At 39.0% G+C, this 14106-nt stretch overlaps 1 protein-coding gene across 7 annotated transcripts in view; it reads right to left on the minus strand.

Moving 5' to 3' along the window:
• Positions 1-14106, minus strand: part of TTC21B (tetratricopeptide repeat domain 21B) — a 96732-nt gene that overhangs the window by 34554 nt on the left and 48072 nt on the right. For all 7 annotated transcript variants that reach the window (XR_014264624.1, XR_014264625.1, XR_014264626.1 and 4 more), the window contains exons 21-22: positions 10586-10696; positions 9542-9623 (exon numbers count right to left, since the gene is read on the minus strand). Coding sequence is in view for 3 of the 7 variants with exons in the window: in XM_082464909.1 (XP_082321035.1) it covers positions 9542-9623; positions 10586-10696 (193 nt within the window). In the remaining 4 variants the exon portion in view is untranslated. The remainder of the gene's footprint in view (positions 1-9541; positions 9624-10585; positions 10697-14106) is intronic.

Below are 14106 nucleotides of genomic sequence, written 5' to 3' on the forward strand. Positions count from 1 at the left end.
CATTGATTTCTTTCATCGGTGTCTTATAGTTTTCAGAATTACAGGTGTTTTGTCTTCTTAGGTAGGTTTCTTCCTGAGTATTTTATTCTTTTTGATGCGATGGTAAATGGGATTGTTTCTTCAATTTCTCTTTCTGATCTTTCGTTGTGAGTGTATAGGAATGCAAGAGGTTTCTGTGTATTAATTTTGTATCCTGTAACTTTACTGAATTCATTGATGGATTCCGGTAGTTTTCTGGTGGCACCTTTAGAATTTTCTATGTATAGTATCATGTCATCTGGAAACAATGACAGTTTTACTTCTTTTCCAATTTGGATTCCTTTTATTTCTTTTTCTTCTCTGATTGCCACGGCTAGGACTTCCAAAACTATGTTGAATAAAAGTGGCAAGAGAGGACATCCTTATCTTGTTCCTGATCTTAGAGGAAATGCTTTCAGCTTTTCACCATTGAGTATGATGTTAGCTGTAGGTCTGTCATATATGGCCTTTATTATGTTGAGGTATGTTCCCTCTATTCCCACTTTCTGGAGAGTTTTTATCATAAATCGGTGTTGAATTTTGTCAAAACCTTTTTCTGCATTTACTGAGACGATGATATGGTTTTTATTCTTCTGTTTGTTGATGTGGTGTATCACATTGACTGATTTGCAGACATTGAAAAATCCTCGCATCCCTGAGATAAATCCCACTTGATCATAGTGTATGATCCTTTTAATGTATTGTTGAATTTGGTTTGCTAGTATTTTATTGAGTGTTTTTGCATCTGTGTTCATCAGTAATACTGGCCTGCAGTTTTCTTTTTTTTCTGGTATCTTTGTCTGGTTTTGGTATCAGGATGATGGTGGCCTCATATAATGAGTTTGGGAGTGTTCTTTCCTCTGCAGCATTTTGGAATACTTTCAGAAGGATAGGTGTTAAGTCTTCTCTAAATGTTTGATAGAATTCACCTGTGAAGCCATCTGGTCCTGCACTTTTGTTTGTTGGAAGTTTTTTGATCACAGTTTCAATTTCAGTATTTGTGATTGGTCTATTCATATTTGCAATTTCTTCCTGATTCAGTATTGGGAGATTGTATCTTTCTAAGAGTTTGTCATTTCTTCCAGGTTGTCCATTTTATTGGCATATAGTTGCTTGTAGTGTCTCTTATGACCCTTTGTACTTCTGTGGTGTCCATTGTAACTTCTCCTTTTTCATTTCTAATTTTATTGATTTGTGCCCTCTCCATTTTTTTCTTAATGAGTCTGGCTAACGGTTTAGCAATTTTGTTTATCTTTTCAGAGAACCATCTTTTAGTTTCACTGATCTTTTCTATTGTTTTCTTCAACTCTATTTCATTTATTTCTGCTCTGATCTTTATGATTTCTTTCCTTCTACTAACTTTAGGTTTTGTTTGCTCTTCTCTCTCTAGTTGCTTTAGGTGTAAGGTTAGGTTGTTTATTTGAGCTTTTTCTTGTTTCCTGAGGTAAGCTTGCATTGCTATAACTTCCCTCTTAGAACTACTCTTTCTGTGTCCCATAGGTTTTGGATCACTGTGCTTTTGTCGACATTTGTCTCTAGGTATTTCTTGATTTCCTCTTTGATTTCTTCAGTGATCCACTGCTTCTTTAGTAGCATATTGTTTAAGCGCCATGTGTTTTTGTTTTTTTACAGTTTTTTCTTGTAGTTGATTTCTAATCTCACAGCATTGTGGTTGAAAAGATGCTTGATCTGATTTCCATTTTCTTAAATTAACCGTGGCTTGCTTTGAGGCCCAGCATGTGATCAGTCCTGGAGAATGTTCCATGTGCACTTGAGAAGAATGTGTATTCTGCTGCTTTTGGATGTAATGCTCTATAAATATCATTTAAGTTCACCTGGTCTAACGTGTCATTTAAGGCCTGTGTTTCCTTATTGATTTTTTTGTCTGGATGATCTGTCCATTGATGAAAGTTGGGTGTTAAAGTCCCCCACTATTATTGTGTTACTGTCGATTTCTCATTTTATGGCTGTTACTATTTGCCTTATATATTGCGGTGCTTCTATGTTGGGTGCATATATACTTAAAATTGTTGCATCTTTTTCTTGGATTGATCCCTTGATCATTATGTAATGTCCTTCTCTGTCTCTTGTAACAGTCTTTATTTTAAAGTCTACTTTGTCTGATATGAGTATTGCTACTCCAGCTTTCTTTAAATTTCCATTTGCGTGGAATACCTTCTTCCATCACCTCACTTTCAGTCTGTATGTGTCTTTAGATCTGAAGTGGGTCTCTTGTAGAGAGCATATATACAGGTCTTGTTTTTGTACACATTCAGTCAGTCTAGGTCTTTTGGTTAGACTATTTAAACCTTTTACATCTAAGGTAATTATCAATATGTATGTCCTGTTACCATTTTATTAACTGCTTTGGATTTGTTTTTGTAGGTCTTTTTTCTTCCCTTCCTCTTTTGTTCTCTTCTCTTGTGATTTGATGACTAACTTTAGTGCTGTGTTTGGATTCCTTTTTCTTTTCTCTGTATCTATTGTAGATTTTCAGTACGTGGTTACCATGAAGTGTTTTTTTTTTTTCTTTAAAGATTTTTTGATGTGGACCAATTTTAAAGTCTTTATTGAATTTTGTTACAACGTTGCTTCTGTTTTATATTTTGGTCTTTTGGCCCCAAGGCATCTGGGATCTTAGCTCCCTGACCAGGGATCGAACCTGCACCCCCTGCATTGGAAGGCGAAGTCTTAATCACTGGACTGCCAGGGAAGTCCCTACTGTGTTTTGATATAGCAGTCTATGTATAAATAAGATTGTTTTACGTTGCTGGTCTTTTAATTTTAAATGCATTTTCAGTATCCTGTATTTGTACTCTCCTCTTCTCATGACTGCCGGTTTTGATGTCATATTTGTGTGTGGATGATTTTCTACCTCTGTGCTTCCTGTACTGGGGTATCTGTTTCCTTCTTTAGGTTTGAGAAGTTTTCTGCCATAATTCCTTCAAATGCATTTTCCACCCCCTATTCTCTTTCTTCCCCTCCTGGAATCCCTATTATGCATAAATTTGCATGGTTTATATTATCCCATAGGTCTCTTATATTGTTTTCATTTTTTTTTCATTTGGCTTTCTGTCTTCTGTCCTGATTGGGTGATTTCCATTATTCTATCTTCCAGGTCACTTATTCATTCTTCTGCCTTATTTCTTCTGCTATTCATTGCCTTTAGTTCAGTTTTTGTCTTGACAAATGAGTTTTCTAATTTTTCTTGGTTCCTCTTTATAGTTTCTAGTTCCTTTTTACAGTACTCTGCATTTCTTTCAACAGCCTTTCTTAATTCCTTCAGTATTTTCATTATCTCCTTTTTGAAATTGGTGTCTATTAGACTGAAGAGATCTGTTTCATTGTTTGTTCTTTCAGGGGAATTCTCTTGGTCTTTTAACTGGGAATGGTTCCTCTGCTTCTTCATTTTATTTATATTTCTCTTATTCTGTGAGTTTAGGAGAAACAGTTATCTATAGTGGTCTTGGAGGGCTATTTATATGTGGGAGCATCCCTATGTAGCTCGTGTGGGTTTAATATTTTTGGTGCAAGGGCTGTTTTTAGTATGGATGCCTGTCGCCGCTTTCCTCAGTATGTGCTGGTCGTTATCCCCTTGAAGGGGGTGCACAGATGCAGCAGCTGGTGTCTGGTTGTGGGGTTTTCAGCAGTGGTGGCAGCTCACGCGCACCCCTGGAGCACACAATGGGAGCAGAGGTGGCTCACGACTGCTCCTGGAGTCCAGCAGGGCGGTGTTGGTGGCTTGAGACCACTCCTAAAGTACAGGGGCGGTGGTGGCTCACAGTTGGTCCTGAAGCCTAGGGGACAGTGGTGGTTCACAATTGCTTTTGGAGCTCATGCAGGCTGTGTCTTGCCACCTGAGAGGTCACGCAGGAAAAAAAGCTGTAATGGCGGGCCCCACCCCTCCCCTTGTGCACCACTCACACAATGGCGCCTGGTCTCTAAGGCAGCCCAGGCTTCCTTTGCGTACACCCGCGGGTGCAGCTGCACCAGACTCCAGCCTCTTCAGGGTGTTTCCATGCAGCCCACCCCAGTCCTCTCCCCAGGTCTGATCTCCGAAGCCTGAGGTTCCGCACCCAGCCCCCACCAGCACTGGCAGATGCGTGTTTCAGGCTGGGGAGTGCAGAGTGGTGGCACTGACCATTTGTGCAGGTCTCTCTCCATTCTAGCTGCTGCAAACCGGTTGCTGCATTCTTCTCTGAGGCTCTGAAGCGCCCCCTCTCTCCCAGCTGATCTCCCCATCAGGGGACTTCCCTGGGTGCAGGAACCTTTCCTCTTTCATAGCTCCCTCCCAGGGGAGCAGGTCCCATCCCCAATTCCTTTCTCACTTTCTTTTTTTCCTTCCTTGTTTTCTTTTGTCCTACCCAGTTATGTGGAGATTTTCTTGCCCTTTCAGAGGTCTGAGGTCTTCTGCTAGCATGCAGTAGATATTCAGTGAGAATCATTCCACATGTAGAGGTATTTTTGATGTATTCGTGGGAGGAGATGAGCTTCACATCCTACTACTCCACCATCTTGATCGCTCCCCCCCACCATTTGCCTTTCTTGACCCATAATCTTGGGTTTCAAAATTCTGTTCTCTCTGCCTTCTGGTATCACTAGAAAGAGGAGCGCGATAAGAATATGGTTTCAGAAAGAGTATTCGAATATTGGTCTTATCCTTTATGTGAATTCCAGCACATTACTCAAATTCTCTGAGTCTAGAATCACTTACTTTCTTAAAATAGGATTATAATATTGACCTTCAGAGTGCCATGGAAACCAAATAAAAGCATGAAAGAGCTTTAAAACTATAAATGTCAATAGTAATATCTATAATGCCAAATATTTTGTTAAGAACTAGGATGACTACCCTATAATAAAGCCACAGAATCTAGAAGCTAAACTGGATTAGACAGGAAGCAAATGTTGAAATTTCTGGCCCCCAACTGTTTGTATGATTCCGCTAATGTGTGTGATATATAATATTACTAATATTATCTAAAGTCAACCTTGGGAGGCCAGTTTCTTGAATAATTATCACCTTACAATATTACTGAAATGCATTCATTATTAGTTGAAGTTATAATTACCACTGATAAGTTAGATTACATTAACTTGTCTTTTGGTTAACCATGAAATCTGACAGAAGGCAAATTTCTGCACTTAAGAAATCTGTCAAAAGCTGAAGTGTGTTATATTCTGAAAAGTTAGTTAATGTTTATTAATGAACAGTGAGAAAATATCAAGAAATACCATAATGTGATGTGATTAGGTATGAAGTGCTATGGAATTACAATGCACAGAATTCCTAACTTTGCCTGGGAGAGGTAGAAGAGGTTTCACACAGGATCAGACTTTTGAGTCTTGTTAGGCAAACAAAGGCATTCCACAGGCAGGTGGCATGTGCAAAGACAGGGCTGAGAAGAGCATGGAGAGTGCTGGATGCTGAAGTAGAGGAAGAAGGATAAGAAATACAGATGGAAGGGTAATCCTGGGGTGTATTATTATCAAAATAATGCTGTATTTTAGACTTTACCCTGGAAAGTCACCCTAAATTTTAAGCAGAGGGCTAGTTTTCGATTTTTTAGAATTAATATTATAGTTCCTACAATGGCCTGGAACAGCAAGAGACTAGAGGCTGGAAGATCAGCTGGGAAACTGCACTAGTCCGGGTGAGAGGTAATAAAGTTCTTCATTAGAGTGGTGGGCTAGGAGAAGATGGACAGGATGTGATAGTTAGCTATTCAGCAGAGAGAACTGATAGGACTCGCTAAGCAATTAGTGTGAGGGAAGGGGAGAACTCAGGATGATTTGGAGATTCTGAGAGAGAAAAGGTTTGTAATCTGTCAAGAGAGCAGTAATTAGATCTATATGGAGAATTTTCTACTAGCTAGGTTAAGTCAAATTAGACAGTACATTTCTGAAGTAAGCTCAAACAAAGCCTTAAAGTATAAGATGTGCTACTGAGGATGACCTATAACACATGACAAAGTAAGTATAGATGCACAGATTTTAGAATAATTCTGAAAAAATTGACTAGTGGATAAGTTTATAAAATCCTATTAGGAATAAAGCATAGAATGCAAGATTAAAAACAAAATATCACATAGACAATAAAAATTTACTTAAAACTTTGTATTTTTAAACAACTTGGTATTTCACAGTCATTCATTGAGCCATTCAACCAGTAAACAATTACTTTGCACCATCTATGTGCCTGGAAATATACCTGATGCTGGTGGTTGTATGTTGTTTGGTAGTTCTGGAGTACTAGGTCGTTCTACTGAATTTATAAATAAATAATTCACTTTATGTTTGTTTTTAAGTAGACAGTCCAAAGCACCACTATTATGTATTTGGAAAAAGTGCTGGGGCCAAGTAACCTGGGTGATACAAAATTCACGTGACAGATGAGGGGCTTCTTCAAATCTTACATGTGAGGGCACTGTTGCCACCAATGGCTTAAACATATTCACAAGGAAAGAGGTCTGTTTTTTAAAGAAACCAGGTTGGATCACTGACTCAGAGGGAAATGCTGCAGTATGGGAACAGCTTGAGATAGTCAGAATGAAAATATTACGTGTATTACCTTAAACAGTAGTTCAGAGAAGGAAAAAAAGACAAAACAGAGTACAGAAGCCAAGAGAGAAGCCATGGCAGGAAGACAACTTAGGCCTGAAGAAAGTATGAGTAAGGTTTGGGCAAATGAAGTGGGAGGATGGCCCATATTTTAGACTTGGAGTAAGCAGAAAAGGTAAGAAGTTAAAGTAATTAAGAGCACTCTTTCAAATAACATCTGAATATGAGCTGCAGCAGACAGTGTGAGAAACGACATGACCTGAGGAAGTCCAAAGGTGGGAGACAATCTTAAAAGATGATAAAAATAATAAGAAATTAAAAGTGTTGACATCACCATAAGAACAAGATTTTTCCCTTCAAATCTTTGCCCTAACTAGGAAATAGGAATGTTTTATTTGTAAGCAGAAGGGATTGTTCTATAAATTCAAACCTTCAGCAAGTGACAGCATTAGTAAATGGAACAAGTCGAGTGTATCTGGTTCTCTGAGCTGCCCTCCTTGAGGCATGCCCACCTCTGTGTGCACGCTGCCCCACCCAGGCAGCTCTGACTGCCCATGGCATCATCCTGAGACAAGGCATAGGGGTTGGAAGAACTGAAAGACAGCTCAAGGACTTCCTCTGAGATCGCAAACTCTTCTCAGCCAGTACTTTGACACATAAGTAACATACATTCCCTTCCTTTCCCCTTTCCCCCCACCTCCCTTCTTTCCTCTTCTCCTCCCACTCTTCTATTCATCCAATATTTATACTCAGCCAGATTTAGAACAGTAAATCTGTAAAACTGTTCTAAATCTTCATAGCAGTGAAGACACAGCTCCTGGCCACTTGATGCTTATGATCTATTATTTACAATTTTTGTTTTGCTCTGTTTTACAAATGCAATATAAAACAAAGAACCAAGACCAGGATAAGAGGATGGAGGGCAATGAGGTGTTATTGACATAGGATGGCTGGGGAAGGGTACCCTCAGGAAGAGGCAGCATGAGAGCAAAGTTCTGAGTGGAATAAAGCAGAACATACTCCAAGAAGAGGGAACAGCAGCTGGAGAGTCTCAAGGAACTAACTTGCCTGGGCTGTTGGTTACATAATATCTACTATCTCTTCCTTCTTCACTATCAGAGTTCTGATTTTATTCTACGTGGCGCTGTGTTCAGCTAGAAGATGACATTTCCCACTCTGTTTTGCAGCTACAGAGGTGCTTCTAGAAAGGGCGTTTTTTTTTTAAAGAAAAAAAAGATGACTCACTGAGGAGGTATGCCCTTTGGCCCACCTCCACCTTGGCCATCCAGGAACATCAATGCCTAGAGCTGCAGCGGTCATCTTGGATGTGATACTTAAAATGCAAGTTTGGCTAATGATGGTAGAAGAAAACGACAGAAGGACTCAGACTTCCTGATGATACCGTGGTACCTCTGGGCCATTCCCGGCACAATCTACTTTTAAATTTCTTTAACATAAGAGAAAAATAAAAGCCATAATTATTTAGGCCACTAGAGCATGGGGGGGGGGTATCTGCTACTTTCAGCTGAAAGCATTTCTAAACTATTTGGAGGCAAGGAGTAGAAACAGAGGTGAGTTATGAGAATACTGCAGTAATCTGTGTGAGAAATGAGCAGGGTGGCAGCAGTAGAGGTGGTAAAAGTGATGGGATTCTAGACATATTTTGAAGGTAGAGCTAACAGGAATTTGCTGACAGACTGGATGTGGTATATGAGAAAAAAGATGAGACAAAGGTAACTAGAAGGTTTGGGACTGGAGTAAATGGATAAATGGTAATGCCATTTACTGAAATGAGAAAAGGAGAAGGAGTAGATCTGGAGGGAAGGAAAAGATCCAGTGTTGTATTTTGGACATGTTAAGCTGGAGAGCCTCCTAAGGCAGCTGAGTGGCAATGCAAATAGGCAGTGGTGTAGATGAGTCGGGACTGGACACAGGACATAAAGCCGGGGGCCTGGATGAAGTCACCTAGAGCGGTGAAGGTATTAAAGGGGAAAATGTTTGAGAACTGATGTCTAGAACATTCTGACATTTAAAGGTCATAAAGAGAAGACAGATCTAACAAAGGAGGGTGAAACAGAGCGGTCAGCTGGGAAAACACCAGGTAAGCCCAGCATCCCAGAAGACAAGGCAAGGACGTCTTTCATGAAGGGGGGGGTAAGCCGTGCTAAGTACAATGTCAGGCCCAGAAAGCAGAGAACTGAGAATCAGACCTGGGTCTGGCAGCACGGAGGGCACTGGCCACCCTGCAGAAGCAGCCTCCCTGGAGTGCAGGAGTGGAGGAGACAGTGAAGACAGCAGACAGAAATCCTTCAGCAGAAATCTGCTACAGTGGAAAATGGAGCTGTAATTGGAAGGGGAGAGTAACTGGAGACTTAAGAGCTGGATTTTATTTACTAATGTCTTTAAAGCGGGCAGGTGTCACAGCATATTTATGTGCTGACTGGGAAGAAAATGATGGTACAGGAGAGACAGAACAGCAGAAGTAAAGCCCTTCAGGAGGGGAGGGGAGGCGTCCAGTGCCCACAGGGAGCAGCTGCTGCAGGTGGGGTGGCAGACCTGGGGAGGACAATGGCTGGGGAGCAGGCAGCCTTGGAGACAGGAAGAGGGAGACATTCTCTTCCAGGTGCTCACGTTTTCTCGGTGAGGTAGGAGGCAAGGTTTCTAGCTGAGGACAAGGAAAGGGGAAAGGGTGTCAGAGGTTTGAGGAGAGGAGAAAGTGTAAAAGGTGGATGGAGTGAGTGAATTCATTAGAGAAGTACAGTAGGACTGCCAGGCAGAATCTGAGGGCCCATCTGGGGTCTCTGGTCATAATCTAAAGTGAGACCAGTCACTTTAATGACCAGTCATTTTCCTTATAACCATTTCAGCTGCTCAAGGGCAGGTGTGGAATAAGCAGCATAACAGCCAAAAAGAAGAGAAAGGGAGTTGACTGCATTAGAAGGTATAATCAGTGGATATTTACCTGGTTTTCGTTCTAAAAGCTGTTGTAAATGAAACACGGCTTGTTCGTAGTCCTGTTTTCTGAACATGAGATCTGCCATCATCTATAAAGGTAAAAGTTGGTTCTAAAAATAGTGCCATATATTTTACAAAGCACAGTATTCCTATCAAGATTGATTGCTATGAAAACACATATGAGAAACATGAGGAGGGCAAAGTTTTATAAAACGGAGCCATTTAAAATTCAAGTACACCTTAAGCAGATTAGCACTGAGATCAGTATAACAGAAGATAATCAAGGATGTGAAACATTTCTCTGTTTGCAAAAACTGTATTTTTAGCATAAAATATGTTTCAAGTAGTTATTCTAAAAACAGAAACTTGAAGGGAACTGCGCACTCTCTGTGTCTCACTTGGCTAAAATAACGAGAAGATTTAAAAAAAAAAACCCAGAACATTCTGAAACCTTAAGTATTTCAAAGGAATTTAAAATGAGCAAGACCTACTGAGATTTTCTTATTATATGTTTTAAAAGGGAGAGGTCTTATATTTCTTTTTAGTTATAGTGACTCATTTGTAAAATTACTAAATGAACCTCACAAACTGTCATCTATGTAGCTGTTTGAAAAGCTACCAAAAACCTCAACCCAGGTAAAAATGAGAAAGAAAAGCAAAACTCTATTTAATAAACACACACTTTAAAATGATACATGAAGACTTTTTTCTGTAACTCAGAAAGTGCCACTGAAACTGTTAACAATTAGTCTTTAGCAAATTAGAACTTTACCACATGAACTCCTCCTGACCAAGCATAAAGAAAAATTAACTAGGCCCAAGAGGGCAAGCAAAAGCCTGACCTAGGTTCATCATTCTTATAAAATAAAGAGAGTCTTGGTGTTTATTGGAAAAATATACTAATAATGTTAAAAGTGTTATTTCTTCCAAAAGCCAACATGAGCCAGGCATCTCATCTACTATTAGTTTTATCAGGTAAAATTTAAAACTGCTCCATGGAATAAATATAAAACACAACTGCCTTTACAGCAGTGAAGTGTCCTGGACTAACCATGGTGGCAGCTTCATTGTCCTGGTCGCTCTGGAGAAGCAGAGCACAGTGCCGCAGGCAGGCGTCAGGGTCATCTTGTGCCAGGTATAATCGTGCCAGCTCCAGCATTATCTACAGAGAAGAAGGGCAAGATTAGTCAGAAAATGTTTGGAATAAAAAGTGAAATAGGAAAATGTCTAGGCACAGATGAAACTTTATTTGACCGAAAGTTATTGCAATAAAAATGCCAAGCATGATAAGCAGGAAAACTATAGGTTTGCTCATCTCTAGTTTCTCTTATACTGGAAAAAAAAAATGGAAAAACAGGCTGTGCCTCACCTGGAAAGTAGAGGGACACAAAGCATTGTGAAAAGAACACTGGTCTTAAATTAGGAGCTATGATTCTAGTCCAAGCTTCTCCATGATGGGGCCGTTTACCTCTCTAAACCTGTTTCCTCATTTGTAAAATAAAAAGCTTGAAGCAGATATGCTCCAGATTTACAACTATGATTCCAGTTACTTTAGTCACCACTGAACAAGGTACCTGTTTGGTTATGACTTAATAAAGATTATCTTTGCCTTACATCTGAAAGAGTTGTATTATTTCAAAATGTCCAATCTTAAACTTTAAATTCTAGAACATGGTTGTCTTGTGTTCTACGTCACTTATTTGAATATTTAGCCATTTACTAGACTATTGTTTTAAAATGCTGATCATCTATCAAGACCTGAGAGTAATAACATTTTAGTTTATAAAACTGGCCGTGACAACCAGTGGATCACTGAAGAAATCAAAGAGGAAATCAAAAAATACCTGGAGACAAATGACAATGAAAACATGACGATCCAAAACATATGGGACGCAGAAAAAGTAGTTCTAAGAGAAGTTTACAGAAATACAATCCTACCTCAGGAAACAAGACAACTCTCAAATCAACAACCTAACCTTACACCTAAAGCAACTAGAGAAAGAAGAACAAAGAAAACCCAAAATCAGTAGAAGGAAAGAAGTCATAAAGATCAGAGCAGAAATAAATGAAATAGAGACTAAAATAACAATAGAAAAGATCAATGAAACTAAAAGCTAGTTCTCTGAAAAGATAAACAAAATTGATAAACCTTTAGCCAGACTCACCAAGAAAAAAAGGGAGAGGGCAAAAATCAATAAAATTAGAAATGAAAAAGGAGAAGTTACAATGGACACCACAGAAATACAAAGGATCATAAGAGACACTACAAGCAACTATATGCCAACAAAATGGACAACCTGGAAGAAATGACAAATTCTTAGAAAGATACAATCTCCCAATACTGAATCAGGAAGAAATTGCAAATATGAACAGACCAATCACAAGTACTCAAATTGGGATAAAAAAACTTCCAACAAACAAAAGTGCAACACCTGTGAAGATGGCTTCACAGGTAAATTCTACCAAACATTTAGAGAAGAGTTAATACCTATCCTTCCGAAAGTATTCCAAAATACTGCAGAGGAAGGAACACTCCCAAACTCATTTTATGAGGCCACCATCATCCTGATACCAAAACCAGACAGAGATACCAGAAGAAAAGAAAACTACAGGCCAATATTACTGATGAACACAGACGCAAAAACACTCAACAAAATACTAGCAAACCAAATCCAACAATACATTAAAAGGATCATACACCATGATCAAGTGGGATTTATCCCAGGGATGCAAGGATTCTTCAGTATCTGCCAATCAATCAGTGTGATATACCATATCAACAAACTGAATAAAAACCATATCATCATCTCAATAGATGCAGAAAAAGCTCTTGACAAAATTCAACACCAATTTATGATAAAAACTCTCCAGAAAGTAGGAATAGAGGGAACATACCTCAACATAATATAGGCCATATATGGCAGGCCTACAGCTAACATCATACTCAACGGTGAAAAGCTGAAAGCACTTCCTCTAAGATCAGGAACAAGACAAGGATGTCCCCTCTTGCCACTCTTATTCAACATAGTTTTGGAAGTCCTAGCCACGGCAATCAGAGAAGAAAAAGAAATAAAAGGAATCCAAATTGGCAAAGAAGGAGTAAAACTGTCACTGTTTCCAGATGACATGATGATACTACATATAGAAAATCCTTAAGATGCTACCAGAAAACTACTAGAGCCCATCAATGAAATCAGTAAAGTTGCAGGATACAAAATTTAACACACAGAAATCTCTTGCATTCCTACACACTAACAACGAAAGACCAGAAAGAGAAATTAAAGAAACAATCCCATTTACCATCAGATCAAAAAGAATAAAATACCTAGAAATAAACCTACCTAAGGAGGCAAAAGACCTGTAATTCTGAAAACTATAAGACACCAGTGAAAGAAATCAATGGTGACACAAACAGATGGAAAGATATAACATGTTCTTGGATTGGAAGAATTAATATTGTCCCAATGACTATACTCCCCAAGGCAATCGACAGATTCACTGCAATCCCTAGCAGATTACCAATGGCATTTTTCACAGACCTAGAACAGAAAATTTTAAATTTGTACAAAGACACAAAAGACCCCGAATAGCCAAAGCAATCTTCAGAAAGAAAAATGGAGCTGGAGGAATCAGGTTCCCTGACTTCAGACTATTCTACAAAGCTACAATCATCAAAACAGTATGTTACTGGCACAAAAACAGAAATATAGATCAATGGAACAGGACAGAATGCCCAGAAATAAACCCACGTTCCTATGGTCAATTAATCTACAACAAAGGAGTCAAGATTATGCAATGGAGAAAAGACAGTCTCTTCAATAAACTGTGCTGGGAAAACTGGACAGCTACATGTAAATGAATGAAATTACAACATTCTCTAACACCATACACAAAAATAAACTCAAAATGGATCAAAGACCTACATGTAAGTCCAGACACTATAAAACTCTTAGAGGCAAACATAGGCAGAACACTCTCTGACATAGATTGCAGCAATATCTTTTTGGATCCACCTCCTAGAGTAATGGAAAAAAAAAACCAAAAACAGATGGGACCGAATTAAACTTAAAAGCATCTGCACAGCAAAGGAAACCATAAATAAAAAGACAACCCACAGAATGGGAGAAAATATTTGCAAACAATGCGACTGACAAGGAATTAACCTCCAAATTTTGCAAACAGCTCACGCAGCTCAACATTAAAAAAGCAAACAACCAGACCAAAAAATGGGCAAAAGATCTAAATAGACATTTCTCCAAAGAAAACATACAGACGGCCAAAAAGCACATGAGAAGATGCTCAACGTCACTAATCATTAGAGAAACGCAAATCAAAACCGCAACGAGCTATCACCTCAAACTGGTCAGAATGGCCATCATCAAAAAGTCTACAAACAGAAACAAATGTTGGAAAGGGTGTGGAGAAAAGGGAACCCTCCTACACTGTTTGTGGGAATGTAAATTGGTACAACCACTATGGAGAACAGTATGGAGTTTCCTTAGAAAAAAACTACAAATAGAACTATTGTATGATCCAGCAATCACATTCCTGGGCGTATATCCAGAGAAAACT

This window comes from Balaenoptera physalus (genome assembly GCF_965194825.1).
Source record: "Balaenoptera physalus genome assembly, chromosome: 6".
In the NCBI taxonomy this organism is placed as follows: Eukaryota; Metazoa; Chordata; class Mammalia; order Artiodactyla; family Balaenopteridae; genus Balaenoptera; species Balaenoptera physalus.